General features: G+C 42.2%; 2 protein-coding genes across 2 annotated transcripts; both read right to left on the reverse strand.

Annotated features, from left to right (window-relative positions):
* Positions 1-420: 420 nt before the first annotated feature.
* On the reverse strand, positions 421-4,847 carry LOC136441384 (2,5-dichloro-2,5-cyclohexadiene-1,4-diol dehydrogenase-like). Its single transcript, XM_066438051.1, has 3 exons — positions 4,706-4,847; positions 3,428-3,734; positions 421-1,469 (listed from the first exon to the last, which is right to left on the reverse strand). The coding sequence occupies exons 2-3, from the start codon at positions 3,724-3,726 to the stop codon at positions 737-739; spliced, it is 1,032 nt and encodes a 343-aa protein (XP_066294148.1). The 5' UTR covers positions 3,727-3,734; positions 4,706-4,847; the 3' UTR covers positions 421-736.
* Positions 4,848-5,740: 893 nt separating this feature from the next.
* Positions 5,741-22,138, reverse strand: LOC136430182 (exportin-4-like). The gene is made up of 23 exons (XM_066420546.1): positions 21,993-22,138; positions 21,488-21,584; positions 20,934-21,075; positions 20,368-20,509; positions 19,658-19,774; positions 18,549-18,708; positions 17,962-18,077; positions 17,155-17,312; positions 16,365-16,536; positions 15,780-15,962; positions 15,170-15,303; positions 14,670-14,791; positions 13,981-14,167; positions 13,168-13,327; positions 11,836-12,005; positions 11,320-11,485; positions 9,986-10,267; positions 9,466-9,649; positions 9,197-9,291; positions 8,629-8,759; positions 7,957-8,077; positions 7,525-7,617; positions 5,741-7,142 (listed from the first exon to the last, which is right to left on the reverse strand). The coding sequence occupies exons 1-23, from the start codon at positions 22,101-22,103 to the stop codon at positions 6,945-6,947; spliced, it is 3,441 nt and encodes a 1,146-aa protein (XP_066276643.1). The 5' UTR covers positions 22,104-22,138; the 3' UTR covers positions 5,741-6,944.
* Positions 22,139-23,131: the final 993 nt, after the last annotated feature.

The following is a 23,131-nucleotide window of genomic DNA, read 5'->3' on the forward strand; positions in this document are numbered from 1 at the left end:
TGTCATCTTCATCATCCTTATTCCCTACAAGTAAATGCGTAATTGGTATTTTCCCCAATTACTATCCGCAACACGATTTTAATTCTTGACACAGAGTGTGTATAGTTGGTTCTTACCTTTCCTCAATTATTGGAGATGGACCCCCCCCCCATATTCCAAAGTTCGTCACATTTTTGATCGAGACGCGGTGATCAACTGCATCATCCAATCACCACCCTGTGTCTATCCAGTCAAATAGACCTCCTTAACACATCTCTTTATGGCAATTACCCAACACAGCAATAGTTCAGGTAAAAAGGAGTAAGTCACAATTCTTGAAAAAGCCTTAGTTATTATTCTGTGCACGACAGCGAGGGGGAAACTGTGCTTAATCATAATAGGGAGTATTACCGTGAGTAATACGTCAGTTTTGAGAATATGTGAGTCGGATTACGATGTTTATTCGGTCGTCGTGAAATGGGGCTAAAATATTGTTACCGCCAACTGCTGTACTTCAGCTGTAGTATGATGACATCCGCTGGGGGTCATACAAAAGTGGCTTTTCAAGGCGAGCAAGCAAATCTAGCTCATGTACACACATTTTGTAGATCGTATACAGAACTTACACATGTTCGGTTGGTGTACTTTGCTTGTGCATCCTACTTTAAATTTTGAAGCGTCGACACTTCTCACTTCGGGGTCCTTAACTATGTAAAATCCCTACAGCTGATATACTGTGTTCTCAGCTACCTCGAGCTCAAAGCCCGCCTGAGATTTTTAGGTGCTCTCCCGTAGTGAACGGACAGGCGTCGCTGCACAGCCAGCACACGGCCTGGGCAACCTCCTCTGGCGTTGCTATGCGACCGACAGGGTGCACAGAATCTAACCTCTCACTGAACGCTGGAGGCGACTTTTCCTTAAGCCGATCGTGCATGGGCGTAGCCACGAGGCCGGGGCAGACGGCGTTCACACGTATCCCCTCCTTGGCGTACTCCACCGCCGCTGTCTGGGTGAGCCCCAGGACGGCCCACTTGGACGCACAGTAGGGAGAGTACAGTGGCATGGACTGGAGGCCTGCCTGGCTGCTGGCGTTGACGATACTGCCCCGCACCCCGCGGAAGCGGCACACGTCCGGCTTGTCGGCCCACTTGGCCGGGTCGCTCATGACGGGCTCCTGCTGCAGCATCTGCGCGATCTCGTACTTGAGACACAGCCACACGCCCTTGGCGTTCACGCCCATGACGCGGTCGAACTCGTCCACGGGGGTGTCCGCGATTCTGGCAGGCGTTGTTCCCTCGATCCCGGCGCCGTTGAAGGCGCAGTCGATCCGCCCGAAGTGCTGAACCGCCGCGGTTACCATGGCTTCCACGCTTGTCGCCATGGTAACGTCCACCTGCACGGCGATCCCCGGAGTTTGGAGCATGCGCAGTGTCTCCTTTGCGCTCGCCTCGTTGATATCAGCCACCACACAGCTCACTATGATACTTACGCTATTCCCAGCGGTGCCTGGTCGCCATCTTGAATTTTCCCGCTACGCGCTATGACTCACGGGAATTTCTCGATATCCACGCACACTCACGCGAGAATATGACCACGAGATCAGAACATACGCACATTGCAGGGGAATTTTAGTTGCCGAAACATATCGCCTGGTCCGATTTTCAAGTCCCTTATCCCTGAAAGCTCTCGGAGCAGCCCTAAAAATGGCCAAGACAGGCTTCTAGCTTCTTGACCCAGCTTCTAGTGTTAAGCGAGGTCTGTGTTTTGTCTTCGGCAATGACGCTATGTAAACACTAACGCTTGACGTCGGAGAGGAATGATGTTCAAAATTATGACCCGACTAAGGTGATAATCTTCTGTTCATTTGATAGCAGAAATTCACTGTTCATTGAGTAGATATGCCATCATTGGTATGACCTGACTAAAAATAAATCTGTTTTTAAGAGGTGTGTGTTTCAATGTGTATTCAATGCCCATCAATGATATAATCTTATGGAAATAATGACACCAAGAAGCTGTAGGTAACTTGATTTGACCTCTACCATCATGAACTACTAAATGATTTGATTGTCATGCAGAGATCATAAATAATTAGTATAACAAAAAGATAACTGCTACCTTACCTTGGAACCTTACCTTGGAACCTATAGATACCAGAGACTGAATGGCAGTACCATAGTCCTGATTCGAGGCACTGTTGTATCAATCTTTACAAAACTGCTAAATTATGTGACAGGCCCATATTTTCATCTTGTTACAGATTTTTTTTTTACACTGCATGTGTACATGTATGTATTGACTTCAGTCCAAAATTGTTGATATGCCTCACCTCAATTGAGGATAACTTCTTTACCTTTTTTAATGCCTCTCTGTCACAAAATTCATTTGGAAAAGGAGATATCTATCTATGTGCACGGTTCATATTTGAGGTTACAGAGAGAGCATTTGCAATTTTTATACTAAACTATATCTGGGTACAGTCAAACCGGCCAGGGAGGCAACTTGTACATGATATAACTTATAAGTTCTGTATATATGTGAACATAGAAATTTATATATCAACATGACAGAGACTTTCTGGTATTCAGCATGTACAGTGAAGTTTTATTTACATTTTGAACATTCAATTGAACAACAGTTAAAGCATAAACAGAGAGTTTTAATCTGAGTCACTTTCTATTTTCTGCTGCACATGTTCTGGCATTAATATGCCCTACCATCCTTTCATCTTGATACTGCACACTCTGTAGACAGTCACTAGGTATTCTCTGTGCTCCTCCATCTGTGACACCTGAAGTGCATATGAACAACATGTTGATATTATCAATATTGACAGTATCATATCTAATACATACATACATACATACATACTGATACAATCTACTTTTTTCTGAAAATGATTATGATGATAGTATACTAGTAGGCTAAATTACTTACAGGCTTTTTCAAACACAATTACAATGCAGTCAGGACTCCAAGGAGACCAGTACTGACCTGTGGGAATGGGTGGTGGTGCTGCTAGCTTTTGTATATAATGATATTATCTATTTATTTCAGCCTGTACACACTCAATCTGCTCGAGCAGAGCTATTTTTCAAGTCTAGAACATCCTAGTATTTTGTGTCTATACTCAATCTGTATCAATCCATACAATAGAATCTATGGGAACGAGACCAATGCATACATTTCGTGTCGACATACCCATGCATATCCTTCGTGTCGTTAAAAATACGGCCGCGTCGTTGAATGACATCATTGTAAAATGGCTCTAAAACATCTCAGGATACACCAAAAAAATAGGCTAATTCCAGAAAAAATAATTAAGAAAACTACAGCCTAATTACTCCAGGACATCATTAAGGTCTTCACTCATCCCCCTGAGACCAACTCATAATTTCGAAAAGTCATAACTCACCGAAAATTCGCCGTAAATAGAAGCGGTTTTCACGATCTGAAAGCCCGGAAATTCCTCTTTGCAAATGGCACCAGTGCGCAGGCGTGAAAGCTATGCCTCGTTCCCAATGTCTTTTGCGCATCTGGAAGTACTAGAAGTCTGGGGTGCCCTGGGACAGAGTCAGCCCAGTCACGTGGTACACTAATGAGCAAGATGGCGGAAAACCTTGTGCACACGTAACTTTTCATAGTGCAGCTGTACCCCAGCTCAGCAAACCTGACGGCCGTGGCACGACCGATGCCGCTCCCGCCTCCCGTTACCAGGGCAACGGGCTTTCCTTTATTCGTTGCCATGGTTACGCCTGGAAAACAGATGTTGGTCCTTTTACTTGAAGAAGACAACAGACAGAACACGAACCTCCGCGAAGGCAGCATAGATATTTCTCTATTTTGTGTTACCGACTACTGTATTAAACGAAATTGGGTAGGTACTAGGTACGTATCTGTAATCTATACCAGTCCTGCAGTTTACAAAGAAGCTGATAGGGCAGAGTGAAGAATCGTCAAACACAGATTTTCGCGACCAGTTCGGAGTCATATGATCTAACATATGTCGAAACGTTGCCTTCTGAACAATTTGATTAGAGATGACCCCCCGACGGGAAAATTATTGAAAAAGTTAGTTTTAGTTGCAGGTTCTTGCAACATGAAGCCGCTTATTGAACAAGTGTAAGTCAACAATGGTGACATGTGAAACAAGTAGTGAGGCTGTTTTAAGAACTGCTACGGAATACAGTCTAAGCTTTGGGGTTTGAATATTTTAATGGAAGCAGTGGAAGAAGACAATGTGTCCCACTTTGTCTGCAATAAGTGGATTTAATTTGAGACAGGGCTCTAGTTTCTTTTCTGTCAGAAGACGTTTGGAAATTGTGTTAAGGATAATAATAGCTCAGATGTCAGAGTTGAGTTGCGCAGGTTCATTCAAAGTACCAAGGAGGTAATAACCTCATTGATAGTACCCTAAAAATTATGAATCTTTTTTTTTTTAACTTTTGGCACACATTTCGAAGTTTTCTTTGGGTTAGAAGAAACAAGTAGAGAGTAAGCTATCCTATATTGGTCAAAACTTTTCACTGCACAGCAATCAGAAAATTTTAAAGAGACTTAAAATTGGGTCAACTACTCGAACACGGGACCCGGAAACTACGTCCCATTTCAACTGCTGCACTGAAAAACTTTTGCTCTGTTTCGTTCCAACAGATTCCTGTTAGCACTGGCTGTAACAATGATACAAGGCAAAAGATTCACCTGAGTTCAAGCACGTCTTACTCACCTACTTTACCGTCGGATCGTTCGTTTGGAGTGTGGATGTAAAATATGGCTTCCCGCGATGTTGGACTTCAGCCCCATGACCTTTAGTCTTTACCCTCGGTGACCTGCCTAGCCTACTTAAAGTAGGCATGTTACACCATTTTTCTCGGTAATGTATTACTGTACTTGCTGAAATTGCTGCCAAAATACAGATCAGATTCTTCCAGTTAAAATGCTTTTTATTCTGTCGAAATCGGACAAAGTTTAATCTTTTAAAGAATTTTTCAAAGTTGAACGTTTTCATTGGAAAATACTTATCTATTGCCTATGTAAATGTCAGTCTACCCGGGTTCATTTACATGACGGGATTTTGTAAGGTGTAAGTGTGTGGTGCAAGAATTATCATCTCAAGAGTCTGTGAAAAATATAGGTATTGTTTTTAGTGTGTGTCTGTGTACCTGTTTGTGTTTCCGGATATTTGTAGTCAGTCGTGGATTTAACGTTCATCTTCGAGAGTGCAAAAAAAATCACGGCCACAACTACATGTATTCCCCCCATCGAAACCTCTGCTTGGAGAATATATATTTGCAACGTTTTAGGATGACGAAAGTAAAGATCTTGGTGGAACTTCAAAACTTCTGTACATCACATTCTGGTAACAAATCTGGGCTTGACCTAAGAATGTATAGTAAATATTGTTCTTCTTTGTTAAGTTCATATATTTGGGGTCAAATTTTTTAATAGCTAAAATGTATTTGTTGAATCTCTTAGGTGGTAATCTTACAAAAAATGAGGGCCTTATGATTGCACAATATGATGACAGTAGGACTTTGAGTAAACGTGTACAACTACAAGTGACCACCTCTACATAAGGACCACCTGGCCAAAGCGACCACTCTTCTGTGATCTCTTAGATAATTGTTCAGTTGGCACAAGCATCAAGAATCCTGTCCATAGTAACCACCTGTTCACATGTCTTCCAACAACCCTCCCCCGTATGATCTTCTCAGACAGGTTTGACTGTGAATTCAAAGAAGCTCAGCTGCTCTTACACATGTTAAGTTCACTGTGTGTCGCTGGTATGCGCTCAACTTTTAATAGAAATCTCAGGTTACAAAATGTACATATTGCAATCTTCTTTCTACAGCTACACTAACAAGATCATGTAGACAGGACAGGTCAGCACAGTTTTGAGAACATACTAACAGACTAACAGATAAAACAAGACTTTTTGGAATAATAAAACAACCCACAAAGTTTTATATTTGAGTAGGTCTTTGTTCAGCGGCTTGATAAAACACATCTCATGGGAAAAACATGACTTTGTTTTGTTTCATGTATGGCCTAGGAAACAAATGCTATGTTTCCATTTACCTAAATGACACTAGCAAAAACTTGCTGACCCTGGCTTTTTTGGCGTTAACCGCAAGCAAGGGACATAACATTTTCATTCTGACACCGGACAATCCTATCTATCAGCTTTACTAATTTTGTTTAGGTACATAAACGGAAACACAACTTTTTTTCCTGGGCCTAACTGTTGTGACACAGCAAGCGTTCCATCCGAAGTATAAAAATCTACAGGCACGTCCATGGTAAGGGTTTTATGTTACATGTAGTCTTTGGTACCAATGGCCAATAAAGCAGGCTTGCTGGATACCAGCAACACAGTCATGTGTCCACAGAAAACACAAACAGAGCGAAGAAACATTTACCCTGCTATTTGTTTGTTTGTTTGTTTACTGGTGTCATCACAGTACAGTTACGATGCTTTGAATGTCACAAAAGTCTGTAGTCTTGGTGACTGGCAAACAATGCAGATTTGATTGATGACAGCAATTCATGTGTTCAGAGAAAGCACAACGCGGCATAGAAGCATCTGCCCTGTTTTCTTTGTTTCTTTACAGATGTCTTCTGACAGTCACGATGCTGTGAATGTCCATCACGAAAGTCTGCAGTCTTGGCAGCAATGTAATCTCCAAGCAGATCTCCACGGTGCGCCGAAAATCGTATATATGCTAGCCAGAGAAGCTCCGGTTATTTTCCTTGCGTTGTTTGTTTGTCATCTGACAGTCATAATGCTGCAAATGTTGTTTGAGTACAGGAGCTAATGTTTCATCATATATAGTCACTGACAAAAAACAGCGGATGCTGTCTGGAACGTCTGACCGTTTCCAAATTTTATCCACTTTCTTGTCATCAGCATCTGTTACATTGGTTAGACATCTGCCCTGTTTTGTTTGTTTGTTTGTTTACTGGTGTCATCTGACAGTCATGATGCTTCGAACTTCCATGACAAAAGTCTGCAGTCGGGCCTCGAAGCGGCTCCTGTGAGTTTTCTCCAGGTTGAGGGGAATATCGGGCGGCGTGAGGCGATGGAATGCAGCGGCCAGGCGCTCGGCCGTGGACGTGTCCGCCTGTGACCGCACCAGCTGGTGAACTAGCTGTGCGTACTGTGCCTGGAGAGGAACAAACACATTAGATAGCACTGATATTCAGGAATTGATGATTCAAGGGGTACCAGTTCTCCTGTACTTGCCCAATTAGGCCAGTGCGATTTTTCCATGGGTGCAATTTTCTAAGGGTGTGATTTTTCCATGGGTAAATATGGGTAGATATTTGTTCATTAGCCTATTTTAAAGTGTTTTTTTTAAATGAAGAATTAAAGGATTTCTTGCTTCAAGTAGAAAATATGACTCATTTAAATTAAAGTGGAAAGTGGGTTCAGGCCAGTAGATCATTTTTGTACTATCCCACCATGTACAAGGCAAATGAATGTTTCCAGACTTGTCTAACCCTGAACGGTTACAATATTTCTAAAGCAGTATCTATGGTACAAACCTGGTGACAGCAGATTAGTGCATAGAAGGTCTCTCCAAGGACATCTAAAAGGTCAGGGTTCAAAGGTTGTAGTACCAGCATATCTAGGACCACCTAGGAGTGGGAGGGGGGGGGGGGCAGGAACAATTATTGTGCAACTTTTGAGAAACATAAATATAACAATATGACATCACTCATTTTCTTTGTAATTCCTTATGATTATGATTCTTTATGTTTATCTGGATGGCTGCGACAGAACCAACTAAACACCAAGAAAGATCTACCATGATGATGTCAACTTTTCTCACCAGAAGACAACAAACTTGCTTCCAGAAACCTATATGCCAAATTATATAGTCAGTGAATAGAACAACAAATGTGACTAAATGTGACTCTCGGCTCAAAGTATTGTTGATCAAAGACTATGATTTGGACTAGAAACTTGACAATTACCTGTACAAAATGCTGTAAGGCTTGGTAAGACTGTCCTGCTGTGGACCCAGATTTAACACACTGGATGGCCAGGCACTCGAGCGTGTCTAGACATAACTTCTGCACATCCTCACCATAGTCTCTGGTGATCATTCAGTTAAGCACACAACATCGATAAAGGTTAAACATCTAGGTAATAAGATACGTCAAATAACAGCTACTCAAGCAACTGGATAAAATTTGGAAACGGCTTTCAGACAGCATCTGCTGTCTTTCGTCAGTGACTAGATGGAGGAACTTGAGTATACCTGTAGGCCACAGACTAAAACCATCCAAAAAAAAATGTATAAGAAGTTAGATACATGTACATTACAGCAGACACAATTTACATTAAATTGGAGGAAAAGAATAGATACACATTTTTATTACTGTAAATACATTTTAATTTTGCAGGGATGTGATTTCGCGGTAGGGAGAAAATGATGTGTTTGCGGTGGTTTTAAGTTTGTTTTCGAAACAATATTGTAGCACTACAGTCGTAGGTGGGTAAACATTTTTACAGTGGTTTTAAGTTCACGCTGAAGAGTTCACTGTGAAAACCGCGAATATAAAACCACCGCGAACATGTCTGCATTTACATTATGCACTCAGATGGACTAAGTTAGGCTATATTATAGTTTATGTAGAGGATACGAGGACAGTCCCAGCTGAAGTGAAGCCATGATGTTGGAGAAAAGTCGCTGTGGAAGCTGCGGAACTCTCTCTGGGTAAACCTCACACAGCAGAGACACAAGCTGATAGTACTGCAGGCACAGGCTGGGGAACTACATAGGACATAATACTATATTAATAACACAGTCAGTAAAGCATACTCACACATGCACATAATCACACACACACACATACATGTACACACACACAGACTGGAACTCTCTTTGGGTAAACTTCACATAGGAGGGAACATATATACCAGTACATACACACACACATACAGATGCACACACACACCCACACACACACACAAACACACACACACACACACGCACAAACACACACACTAGCTTGAAGTACTGCCGACACAGGCTGGGAAACTATAGAGGACAAAATAACAGTCAGTAACAATTACAAACACATACACGTACAGATGTACACACACATGCACAATACATACATCACAATAACATTACACACCCAAACACAGACTTACTCACAGTCATAAACACAGTCTGTTGTAGACTACATGTAGCCCATCTATACATACCTTGAGTAGTTCAGCGCTCATGAGTGGGACAACAAAGTCCAGTCCACAGAAGACCACATCTGCAGGAGCCACTGACGGCTCTCCTGCACCATCATCTGTAGTAAATACACATTCATGCATTACGTGAGACGATATATAATTTACATTAGACTGTAGACTTCGGCACTCGACACTTTGCTCCATCAAACTGAAGGAAGGAACACAAATTTCTAGCTGGAAAGAGCCCTGAAGCGACTGTTATAATGTTGTTCCTGTATACATCCCCGTACCTGTGGACCCAAAGTCTACAAAGTCCTTGTTGATGAGCTGAGTCAACATGTCCAGCAGCAGCATCAAGTCGTTGAAGTCGTCTTCCTCCGCGCTTGCGTCCACCGTGACCCCACGACCTCCGTGGTGACGGGCGTAGCTCCGGATCAGCTGTATCGTCACCTCATACAGCTTCAGCGAGTCTTCCTGCTCAAGGTCAAAGGTGACATAAAAGTTGAAAGGTCATGTGAAGGTCAAAGGTCATATATGCAATTACTGCCATGCAAATTCAATGTCAAGTTGCCAATAACGTCACCTCCTACAACTTTATTCTTTCTGCTCAAAGACAGGGTTTTGTGGGTGGATAGAAAATAACATGCGTACATAAGCGTATGAATAACGTGGAGCAAGTTCCTACTTTTCCTTTTGTCTGGCAATTTTCAGCAATTTTCACATAAATGTACTGCAAACAAAATTATGTTAAAATATGTACAAGTACATGTATCATAACAAAATGATTTTCTATACATGTACATTTCATACCTGACTGAGGTAGCAAAGTTGTCTGGTAATAGTTTCCTTGAAGGCGTCTAAGACGAGCACGACGATCTCGGGGTAGTTGTGGAAGGCGTCCATCAGGCCGACGCTGTCCCTGAGACGAGGGTAGATCGTGGAGAAGACCAGGGACGTGTTGTCGACTCGCGCGGCCTCAGCGACCCCGCAGAGCAGCTCCAGCAGGTTTCTGGCCTCCAGGAGACCGGCGTGACCTCCCGACCCTCTGCGCTGAACCATGACCTGGAAACGGTCGTGCAACGGCTGCATGGTCTAACAGGAGAGACAACAACAAGAAAAGAAAATAAGAGTAGTCTTGTTTTCTATGCATAAGGCTACACCAAGTAATTTTTATGGATGACGTCCGCGCGCGCATTGATTTTGGTCTGTACCAAGAAAGAAAAAAAAGAAATTGCGCCCCCTGTTACTATGACCAAAGAGTTCCTTTTTGATTTAATATGTTTCTGCAGGCCTGCAAAATCAATGGGATATGGAAAGAAACAGGACAGGACAACAACTGCTGTTCAACTTCAACTGATTTATTCAAATTATTGCTTTTTTTCATGATGGATCAAATAATTGTTAGTTGTTACACTGTGTTCTCTCATTCAATTTGCGTCCTAACATGTGTCGACGACTATTATATTTCAAATCTAGGCATCTTGTTTTTTTTGGCCCTTCTTGTTTTTTTTTTGCGCTCTAGCATTAGATTTAGGGTCTCCAAAGGACGTCATCCATAAAAATTACTTGGTGCAGCCTAAGTGCTAATCATCAGCATATTAGCATAGTACACAATGTTGTTGGTAAAAGTAGTGGGTTGTTATCCACTGTGTCTAGAGCACGGTATTGGAAGGTGGAGCCCATCCCTCTCCTTTCACTGCCTTTTACCTCCCCAACCGAAGTCAGGTATCCATTTTTACACCTGCATTGAGTGAGGAAAGTGCCTGTCCCAAGGGCACAACATCAGTGGCATGTCAATGGATTCATACCCAGGACTGACTGGGTTCTGAGCCAAACACAGTAGCCATTACGCTAACATGACGCTACTACAATGTAAATAAATAAGAGTAAGGCCACACCAATTTAATTGTTGTGGTTAAACCAATTTTTTTGTGTTAAATTTAGCATGAGGACTTCATTAAAACAGAAAGCTGGGGTGAAAACTTGCACCTGACCATGTTCACTCCCTGAAACTGTGTGCACCAAAGTACAAACTTTCCTCTGAGATTCTGTTTTCATGTTGATTTTCCAATCTAGCATTTTTTCAAAAATTCTGTTAACCAAGAAATCAAATTGGTGTGGCCTAAGTGTTATAAATTCTCTACCTGTGTCCAGTAGCGTGCCCGGACTTCTGATGACATGGCTGAGGCAGCAAAGAGTACAGCCTTCATCAAATGTCTTCGACAGTTGGCCGCCAACAGCATGAAGGGTTCACAAAACTGCTGCATCGCTAAAAACCACAGCTTCTCGCATTTCACCACTTCTAAACATCTGGGAAAAAGAAGTGGAAAAAAAGTGGCAGGAATTAGGATTTGGTAAGTCTTGGACTATACTTTGGTACTGTGTCATGTGATTTTATGGATAAGATAGACAAATTGTGTAGTAAAGTTTGTATTTGTACATGTATCTATTGAGAAGGAAACAATTCATAACACTGGGTCAGCAAAGGCAGCTCTGGTAATGGCTGAACCACAAAAACATAGACGAACGTGCCCCCTGTATCCACCAGTACAATTTAGCTCACACACACTCGCACTCTCCTAAATCTTTAATAGAATTTATGACTGGCTCTATTGATGCATAGGCCTTAAGGTTACAGTCCAGAAAAAGCCTTGTCTGACCTGTCTCTGTTCTCTGTCAGTGTAAGCAGCAGCTGGACCGTGTCCTCCGTGACCTCTCCCTCGGACGTCCACACCTGGAAGTTGCTGACCACCTTGCTGACCAGCGTCTGGACGGCCAGGCTGGCTGAGTCCGAACCTTGACCAAAGGCACAGGTCAACGGGAGGCTGACCTGGACAGACGAACAGAGAGAAGATTTGCTGGAGTTAATATTCACCTTTTACAATAATTCCTAGGGCAACATTGTGAACTGCAAATTTTCAGATTTTGAAAAAAAATTCACCATTTTTTTTTAAATTTACAATTTCAGACAACAAATTGTGCTGATTGACGCTGGTTTGTGCTAGTTTATAAATGTCTGGCAGTCAAAAGAGACATCCACTTAAGGACGGTGGGCCCAGGTTTGTAGTACATGACTTGTACTATTAAGAGGGCAGTGAGTTTTTAAACATGTTCACCAGCATCTGTACAGCCAAACTGGCCGAGTCCGAACCTTGACCAAAGACACAGGTCAACGGGAGGCTGACCTGGACAGATGAATATAGGACAAATTTGCAGTTTTTGTTTCCCTTGTAGTTCCTAGCTAGCAGCACATACATGTAGGCAAGGACATTATAGCAAGTTTCCTTGTTTTTTTTGTTTTGCATTTGGACAGACAATCTGGCACTGTACTCAAGTTAATACTTTATATCAACAGTGCAACATACATGTACATGTACAGCGAACTGTAAGCTTGATAAAGATCATAGTTCTGTAAACTTTTTAAGGCCATAGAGGCAGTGGGTAGTTATCCACTGTATCTAGGGTGCGGTATTGGAGTCTAATCCTCTCCTTCCACCACCTTTAACCTCCCCGTAGGACACCCTGTGTCTACTGGGCTATTTTGGGGGGTACGGCCAGGACGCTGGAAATTTTTTAAACAGTCAGTTAAAAGCAACGCAGGACCCGGTAACAAATGGGAGCCGTGAGCTAATCCTGAGAACACCGAGAGGTGCCTTAATGGTGTCCGGCAGTCCACCGGGACAAATTTGTGTCTTCAGGGCCCGGCCGGGACTACACTCACTACCGCCAGCGGTGCCAATGTGATCTAAGCATACTTCATTTATTTTATTTATACAGGGTAATTACACTCAGACTGTGAAGCCTGTTTTTCAGGTACCCCTGATTTCACATATAAAAACACAAACTACGACTAATTACACAGTAACAATGATAACCGGCAATCAATCATAAAAGCCATGTTACATACAGTTCAGATATCAGTTGCCCCCGTTATTGCCATTCTTAAAGGTCTTGTAAGTAACTGTATGTAAGAAGGCTCTGTCAGTGCGTACCTGTGGGTAGTGTTTCTCCTGCATGAGGAGGTACGGTCCCGCCCAGCGCTGGAAGAACCACACGATGTCCCTGCTCAGCTCCGGGCTCAGAAGGGGGTCCAGCTGTGCCTGGACTGCATAACGCTCCAACTCGCTCAACATAAACACCTTACACACCAGTCTGGAATAAACAACAACAACAAACAATCAATTCTACAACTGGGCCTGGACTGCGTAACGCTCCAACTCACTCAACATAAACACCTTACAGACTAGTCTGTAAACAACAACAACAAATGAATGACGAAAAAAATCTGGTAAGGCAATGTTGATTTGATAATATTTGCCTTGAATGACCGCTGCATGCTCATCAATATTCATCTGCTTAAAAAAAGTATTGTACTAAGCAGCTGAAAAAAAAAGAGAAAAAATGTATGCCGTAAATTGCAAAAAAAATATAGAAACTGATACTTAGTCGTCGGATACCAAATTCATACTATATGTATTTAGGAATTTGTTCAACCTTCGTGACCACTTTGATTTCATAACAAAGGCAACTTTCTTTTTTCCCAAACTTTTTTTCTGCATGCATCGATTAAGGGGTCCGAAGAGGATGTCATAATAATCAAATCAACATGGCCTAATATGGTTGGTAAATATGTTCATTACGTTGATAGCTTGTTGAAAAACCATATGATACATAGAGATATATAATAATACCCTCATGAAGGCAACTGACAAAAGTTGCTTCTGTAAAAAGTTACTCACTATAAAGAAAATTACATAGCATTTTTAGAACTAACTAAAGTCTTGCATTAATACAAAAGGCCTTACCTGACTATATCATCACACTTGTCACTAGTAGGTTGGGACATCCTATCTATGTGTAGGGAGCAAACCATTTCAGACTGGGTGGCCCCGACTTCAGACACCCCCATCTGAGCCTGGGAGATGGAATGATCCATCAGTTCTGTTGGAATGAGTAGAGCCTCGCCCTCTGATTGGTCAGCGAGAAGGTGGCCTGATGGTACAGAGGTCACAGTCAACCAATCAATATCAGCTTACCAAAGTCATTCAGGACAACATTACAAACATTACATTACGTATAAAAATTTAATGTACAAAGTGCTCATGGCATTGTTTCTTTTATATTAAGTTACCAAAAATACAATATTTGTATTGTTTATTACGCTATCTTGTATAGATATGCTTGGGTTCTCCATGACTTTGTGCTTGCATCATACACTATAAATGTTGAACTTTTCATGGAGGTTTAATGTTGATGGCTTTCACCGTAACCTCAGAGTCTTCACCATGGACTTAAAAACACCGCAGAAATGCTTGTTCTGTCATCTGCCCACCTACATGTACCCCCTTGTTTTAATGGCAAATTCACAACTACATGTACTGCGAACACTCCATTTTCTCACTACCGCAAAATTAGATTCTAGACTAAGTGAACTTAAAGGCATCTACAGTTGCATAAGATTCAAACAGGGTGATAATTTGAGTTGTGTGCATACCTGCTATGAGCAGTAGCCAGTGTAGATCATCGTACAGTCTGTAGAGTCTGTTCATCTGTGCCTGGGTTCCAGCTGAGTCCTTCAGCTCCAACTGCAGCTGGGAGATACGCTCACATAGGAGCCTGGAGGGAGGGAGCGAGAGAGAGTGAGTGAGAGAGTGAGTGAGTGAGTGAGTGAGTGAGTGAGTGAGTGAGTGAGTGAGTGAGTGAGTGAGTGAGTGAGTGAGTGAGTGAGTGAGTCGGTGAGTAAGTCGGTGAGTAAGAGCAAGTGAATGTGTGTGAGTGAATCCCACTGTGAGTGAGTGAGTGAGTGTGTGTGTGTGTGTGTGTGTGAGTGAGTGAGTGAGTGAGTGAGTGAGTGAGTGAGTGAGTGAGTGAGTGAGTGAGTGAGAGTGAGTGAGAGTGAGTTTGAGCAAGTGAGTGTGTGTGAGTGAATCCCACTGTGGGACAATTGTATTTGGCAATGAAATCAACTATTCATATAGAATGTTACTGACTCACCCTGTGAGCTGAGAAATAGCCTGTGCCGGCACGGTTCTTCCCAGCATCCCTACATGGCACAACTGGGCGGAGTAGCGCTCTCGGTCGTCCTCGTCTTCGCTTCGAATCTCCTCCATGTCATCGGAGGACACTGCCTACAGAAAACAAAACACAACATAAGCATGAAAGTTCCTTTGTGTTGTTGATTACATGATAAAAAAATAAACTACTATACTAAGTCTTACTAAGTTACTTACTCCAATTCAAAGAAGTTTGACTCAGTGGAATTCCGACAAACTTCGACCCAGTGCTGACGTAACGCATACATAAACATCACATGTACATGTATGCAGCCCTTGGGTCATCTGATAGCTGAAGAAGACGGAGTGGTATGGTTGTATTTCTGGTAAGTCTATACCTTGAGTCGGGGTATAGATTTCTCATCACAAAACATGTTTTCATTTCATGTTATCTTACCAAGAAATACAACTTGCCTAATGGTGTTTTTTTAATGATTCCTGGGCTGGGGGGGGGGATAGGTTTGTGGTCAGAAAACATTGAAGATAAACATAACAACACAGCAAGTTCCAAGTAATATAAACCTCAAAATTCCATACAAACAGTGCCTTACCTGGGCTGCAGTACCGTCGGCTGTTGCCAGGTGGCTCTGCAGGTATGTCTGGAAGATGTCGGGTGCGAAGGTCTGGCAGAGCTGTGCCGCAGGTGGGAAGCTGTCTCTGCTGTCCCAGAGCGCTGTCCACATCTGCAGCAGCTGTTCTAACCCCTCGTCATACAGACTCTCCTCTTCTGCAGCCTGGGAGGACAAGAGTGAAGGAAGGAATGAATGAGGGAATAAGGGAAGGTGGGAAGCTGTCTCTGCTATCCCACAGAGCTGTCCAAATCTGTTACAGGAGCAGCTGTTTCAAAAACTGTTCCAATCATACAGTCTCTCCTCTTCTGCTGCCTGGCAATAGTCAGTAGAAGACTGAAACTTCAAAGATTATCTGAGTCAATCTGTTTGTTAAGTGACTGCTTATGAGCTGTTGTTTTGTATTGTTCTTATCCTATTTTATGATGCTGTACAGGAAGGAGGAAAGAAATATCTAGAAAGAAAGAAAGAAAGAGAGAAAGAGAGCAGTTTCCTTTAAGAGTGTATAAGCACTTAACTGTACATTCCTTTGCATTTGTTTAATGTGACAAAAACAAACAAACAAACCTTCTGGTGCATGGCGAGGTAGGAGTATGAGCATGTGAGTTGGCAGGTCCTGGTCAGGAAGGCCTGGAGCTGGTCCGAGGGGACCTGTCCTAGGTACTTCCTGGGAAACACAGTCAGCAGTCGACAGGCAAGGGTAGCCACACCCAGAACCTCGTACTCAGCTAGGCTGTTTCTGTAGACGCAATCAACAGAAAAAACATTCTGGTTTAATGTTAACTGTAATTGTCAATACCAAAAATGGACTTCCTGTTTTAACTAATCAACCCGTCAAAGAGCATGCATATATATCATTCTAGTAGCAGTCATCTAAATTAGACAGTTTTGGTGCAATATTTCTGGACTAACCCTTCTTAGCAGTTAACATTCTTAGCAGTTAACTGTACTTTTAGAAATTTTATGCTTGTGGTTTCTGCAGTGACCACTTCACTGCAGCTTAAATCCGATGTTACCATTTCTGTATAGCAGATGTACTTACTGTCTGCGCTACGGTGAACTTAAAACCACAGCGAACACCCCATTTTGTCACTACCTCGAAATTGTCAACGCAAACTTAAAGGCATTTACAGTATTTTGTACCACCATACAAAGCAGTAGGTACCATTTTTAAAGTCTTTGGTATAACCTGGCTGGGGATCAAACTCACGGCCTACCGTGTGCAAGGCGAACACTCTACCAACTACATAGGCCATTGCACCAGTGACCCTTTCACCGCTAACTTAATCGGAGGTTTCCATTTCTGCACAGTATGTAACTATAGCACTACTTTGTACCACCATGGCTAGTCTCCTACCTCTGAGTTAGGTGGAGGAAACCAGCCATGAAGGGAATGAGGAAGTCAGCATGAGTCTTGTGGTCGGGGAAGACGTCGCCAGTGGTGGAGACGAGCTGCAGCAGACACTGTAGACACACGTGGGCCAGCTCTGCATGGCTCTGCACGTGTCTGTACAGCTGCAAGGGGGAAGGATACGTAAAGGTTTCCATTAGAGCCTTAATGAGACCTTAGTTGCAGCAGACACTGCAGACACATGTGGGCCAGCTCTGCATGGCTCTGGACATGTCTGTACAGCTGCAGGGGAAAAGGTAGGAAAAGGTTTGTATTACAGCCGTCATGAGACTGTAGCTGCAGCAAACACTACAAACACACATGGGCCAGCTCGGCATGGCTCTGGACATGTCTGTAAAGCTGCAGGGGAAAAGGGTAGAAAAAGGTTGAGGCCATAAGGGCAATGAGTTGTCATCTACTGTGTCTAGGGCATGGTGTTGGAAGACGGGGCGAACCCTCTCCTTCCACTGCCTCATACCTCCGCAACCGAAGTCAAGTACCACAAAGTACATAAACAAGACCACAGCATGTTCAGGACCAAAGATACAAAAACCGGAAGTCCTGCTGCAGTACCAAGGTTGGCCAACAGGAGGCCCTAAATCTACCTTACCGTCGGGCTCACAACACTTATCAAAATACCAAATATCATTACAATCCATTCAGAGGTTCTTACGATATTCTGACGGACAAACACGCACAGTGTAAGCAAACAGAGTAAAAACTACACCTCCATTTTTCATGGAGACAATGGATTTACAATAAGTGATTGCTGACCTTGAAGAGGTGAATGACCAGGCCACGCCCGACGACGAGCTCTCTCCATTGGCTGGGAGGGCGGAACGGACTGTTCCATCTGGCTTCAGACATGTTGTTCAGGAACCGCTTCTGCAGTAAAGCATCGTTAAGGTTTCACCGTTTTCTACACATTTACTTGCTGGTGAACGTCATAAACTTTTAATTTGCTTTATCATAATTTTGATATATCAACCTATAAATCTATGTTCAAAAAACACTTCTGCAGTAAAGCATTGCTAAGGTTTGTCCATTTTTTACACATTAACTTACTAGTAAACCTTATAAACTTTTAATTCTTAACTGCAACTTCTATGAACCTATACTTTATTTCACCATATGACAGCAGAAATCCATAGATTGCTAAGGTTTTACCATTTTCTACACATTTATCTGGTTGGCAAATTTTATAAACTTTAACGTTGATGAAAGTTAGACATCCAGGTAATAGGATACACCAAATAATAGTTACTCAAGCAACTGGATTCAGAAATCATATCCAGTTGCTTGAGTAACTCACAGTTATTTGGCATATCTAAAAACTTCTCATTCTTCGCCAAAAAGGATATAGAGTGGTAAAGAGAATCTCCATGTGAAGATCTGCTCTGCCAGTGCCAGGAGTTTGCCGATGAGAGCCAGAGTCTCCCAGTCGGAGGGCACACCCTCCAGAGCAGACAGCTGCTGCAGGGCCTCCAGGAGCACCATGAACACCGTCAGCAGCTCTTTGTCCTGGTAAAGTAAAAAAATTGTAAGTAAAAGTACATGTAGTCCCATATTCGACCCATAGCCATTATGAGGATGTAGGGACAGTGTGTTGTCCAGGGCACAGTACTGTAGGGCCTCCAGGAGGACCATGAACACCGTCAGCAGCTCTTTGTCCTGATAAAAACAACAACAACAAAACATGGCAGAGATTTTGTACACTATACACAAAGCACAGTCAGCAGCTCTTTAAAAAGAAAAAGTGTGTTCCACGGTAATGAAGAGCCTCCAGGAGAACCAGGAACACAGACAGCAGCTCTTTATCCTGGTAAGGTGGAAAAAAAAGAATGGTTAGAAAAGATATTCCTTTAGCCTTTTTGAGGCCGTAGGGACTGCGGGTTGTCTAGGGCACAGTACTGTAGGGCCTCCAGTATAGGACCATGAACACAGTCAGCAGTTATTTGTCCTGATAAGGTAAAAAAAAACAAATGGAAGGTAAATGTAGTCCCATAGCCTTTTTGAGGTCTGATAAAAAGATAAAGGTAAGGGTAAAATATGCAACATTAAGTACTGCCACAAATGAACTTTCATTCAAATAAAAGACAAATATGGCATTCTTTCAGGTTAGGATTGGGTCATGATTAGGATTTGAATGCAGGATCTAAAGGTCCTGAGTGCAGCATGCTGACCACTAGGCCACAGATCTCATCAGCATATTGGTTGTAAAAGTCCTTCCCGCACAAGATGTTTCAAAGGGCGGATCATCTCCATTTCAATAGCCCCTTTTCCACACAATTGTGCAATCATTACAGCAGGGGGCTAGTCCACTGGTAGTAGTCTGTGTTAAACTCCCATACTCTTTTCCAAAGGCTGAGCACTTAGTAGGGGATGCAGTATGTACCATTTTCAAAGTCTTTGGTATGACACAGCCGCGGATCGAACTCACGATCTATACTTTATGCAAGGTTGTACTGACCTCAAAAACTTTCTTGCAGCGTAGATGAAATTCCCAGGAGAGACCGAAGTCCGTCCCTTTCCCGTTGCCTCCATACTCGGCCAGTAATGCAGACAGGGTAGAAAGGCCCACCACTCGCTGAAATACAGGTGCAACAGTTATACTTAATATAGACAGGCAACATTTGCAACCAAATACAAAATGTTTGCCTTCACACATGGTCTAGCCCTGAGGCTTTTATCTAGGATCTATAGACAGGGCTTTCAAAAATTTGGGGGGGGGGGGTACATCACGAAAACAAAGCTTCAGGACCATGCATATGTTTATGCCTTTCTGCAGTGATGGAGTGTATACACAGTCATATTCAAGTCTACCTCCCTGTCCTCTGCTTTTATGATGCCTGCTTGCTGTATATTTTTACTTTGAAATGTCAGGGAACAACGAAAATAAATTGGTGTGGCCTGATAACGTCCTTCCAAATGAGAGAAAGCAGAACAGCCGAGAAGAACCTTGACTGGAAGCCACACAGTGGAAGATGAAGTAGAGGAAGACTCTATACATGTAGATGAAATATAGGGAAGAACCTTGAACTTTAAGTTGAAGCCACTGTAAGCTCCTGGTACAGAGCTAAGAGGGATGTACAACATCGCGACAGGTGGAAAAGGACGGCCAGATGTGCCGCAAACACACGGGAGGAACTAAGGTGCTAAGGTAATATAATAATGTCTTACCGCAGCTGCGTTGTCAGAGTGGATGAGTTTGGTGAGCTGGCTGATGAAGTGGTTCCTGTCGTCTGCGGACGAGTCCAGCGTTCCCCGCTTCACGATGACCGCCACGGTTAGCACAATTTCCTCTCGCACATACACCGGCAGGCTTTGGCGGAAAAAAAAAATCAGCATTATGATCATATATAATAACTTGAATGAAGAGATAAGAGCAAGAGATGAAGCTAACTTAATTGTACATTGTATCATTTGCTAGTGATCTTTAGACTAAAGGTTTGAGTCACATTAAAAGTTTTCTAACTTAAAACCTATGACCTAAGGTGAAGAGGTTTAATGCTTGAGGTCAACGCCTTAAGTTCCGTCATACATTGTTTTTTTACAGGGGCTGCTGGCTATACATCATCCAAAATAAGGAATGCAATGTCTTATATAGTTATAACAAGTCCAAGCTGGGGCCGACTTTTGGACCAAACCCCAACCCTCGAATCCACCGCAATTTGTGGTCCAGCACTGAATGTGCTACGGGGGTATTAATGTACATCATTGTATAATTCTTCACTATGATACAGTACCTTGGCCGGTTCAGAACAAACTGCATGAGAAAGTCTCTCAGACTGTGGACGTTAGTCGGCGACTGTTGCGCCCATTCCCGTAAGATTGCTTCTTTTAATGTGCACGCACACTGGAATATCACATAGTCATTTCTGGTTTGTTCTGGAAAAAAACAAACATTTTACAGTATTAGGATGTTTGTTGATCATGATGATGGTGATGTTGATCAACATCTTACAAAAGAAATACTTTGAAATATTACAAATATACTTTGAAACATAAGGTCAATCAGAAACATACAAATGTTATATGCATAAGGCTAGAGAACTTTAAGATATACTCATGAATGGATGAATCAAAATTATTACTCTTATCAATTCATTGTATTTGCACATATGTTGACAATGCTTTGTAAACTTTAATTTCTGATAATGCATTTTTCGCAGCACACAATATTACAACTTGCAGATTCAACAATATTTTTTCCTCTTTCTCCACAATTTTTGTTAGACATTGCTAATTCATATTCTTTAAGAATCTTTATTATATAACGTTATAATGTTTAACATCTTACCCATTAAACAACAGCAGACTGTGTACGGATTCTTGGTCTTGCGGAAGTCCAGGAGAAACTGTTCAGCAGCATGTCTCTGCTCAGCTGACGGCGATGCCTGTACATCAACAAACATATGGTCAATCAGGATTTTAATAAAAATGCCCCTGCAGGTCCAGAATAAGCTGGTAGCGGATCAAACTTATGTCATTTCTTCCCATGCACAAGAGCAATTTGGACACCCTACCATCTTGTCAAAAGTTGTTTTTTTCTAACTGGAAGATTTCGATTGTGTGGGGAGGGGGACAGCACCAAACTATAATTTTTTCCACTTAACTGAACGAAAGTGAACGCAGTCAAAAATGATCTTGCTTTCGAATTAACTAAATAGAAAGACTAAAATATCGATTATGATTGTAAGACTTTGGGGAGGGGGGCACATGTAGATGGTTTCGAGCTCACATCCGAGCAACAAAGCGAAGCTTTCTTGGGCCCACCCCGACAATTTCGAGGAAAGAAAGCTTACCAAAATGGTGTTAGACGCTTGTTCCAGCTTCTGAAGGAGGTTTGGGTCGATTCCTTGCCCATCGAGCTGCCCTGGTTGCAGTTGAACCGCGCCAGAACTCGAACCCGCCATACTTCCTATTCTCTGACTGGCGTGTGGAAAAAGTGAGGACGATACCACTCTGAAAAAGGTAATTCAATAAATCTTATTTCATTTGTTTATCTAAAATATCATAGTAACGTTGAAATTGAATATAAATCTCAAAATTTAGTATTGTATCTGAATGAATTCCATTTACTTGATACTAAAACTGACGAATTACATCTTTTTTTGACGTTTTTGATTTTGTAGGTACTATTAAACACAATGGGCGCGCCTTAGATCGACTCTGAGTCATCAAACCTGGTTACTCTTTAGTGCATTCATATGTCCGCTTGTCGATTACCCCAAAGAAAGGCTGTTTGTCTTTTACACGCTCTTACACGCTTTGCTTCCATAGTCCTGCGTTTTCGTTCCCTGAGTAAAAGCGAATCGAAGAAATTTCATATGTTCCATGAAATTTCGAAGAGCCACAAACTTCAGAAGGAAAGTTAACCCAGTAATGATCATGTGCAATATCCGAGGACCGTGTCCAATTTGACATCAATTTTTTCTTGCCCGCATAATTTTCTTTTTCTTGTTGTTGATCCTGATTGAAAGGTGGAAAAGCTCATGTAATGTTCAGGATATGATTCAACCCTCTGAATATGTGTTTTTGTACGTTATAAGTTGCTCTCCAATGCCTTCAATAAAAGTTGTATGGATAATTTAGTCCTTTATATAGTAACCGCATGATAAGGGCAATGAATTCCTGTTTCTTTCCTATTTTCCAAATTTCATTCACTTGCTCCATTTATTTCCTGCAAAATTTCAAGAACTAATCAACGTGTAACACCACACTGATTTGATCAAATGGATGACATTCGCACGCGCATCAGTTTTCACCCGGGATCCGTTTCCAAGAAAAGGACAGAAAACATTTTGTGACAATACTGTAAATCGTACAAAGAAGTAAAATGAAAAAAAAATCCCGTAAATTACAGAGAAATATCAATTCCAAAATCAATGAAGAAGATTGTGAAGCCCTTAATTAGCAACTTCTCTCGACCGGGACGGGAGTC

The sequence above is a fragment of the Branchiostoma lanceolatum genome, chromosome 1, assembly GCF_035083965.1.
Source record: "Branchiostoma lanceolatum isolate klBraLanc5 chromosome 1, klBraLanc5.hap2, whole genome shotgun sequence".
Taxonomy (NCBI): domain Eukaryota; kingdom Metazoa; phylum Chordata; class Leptocardii; order Amphioxiformes; family Branchiostomatidae; genus Branchiostoma; species Branchiostoma lanceolatum.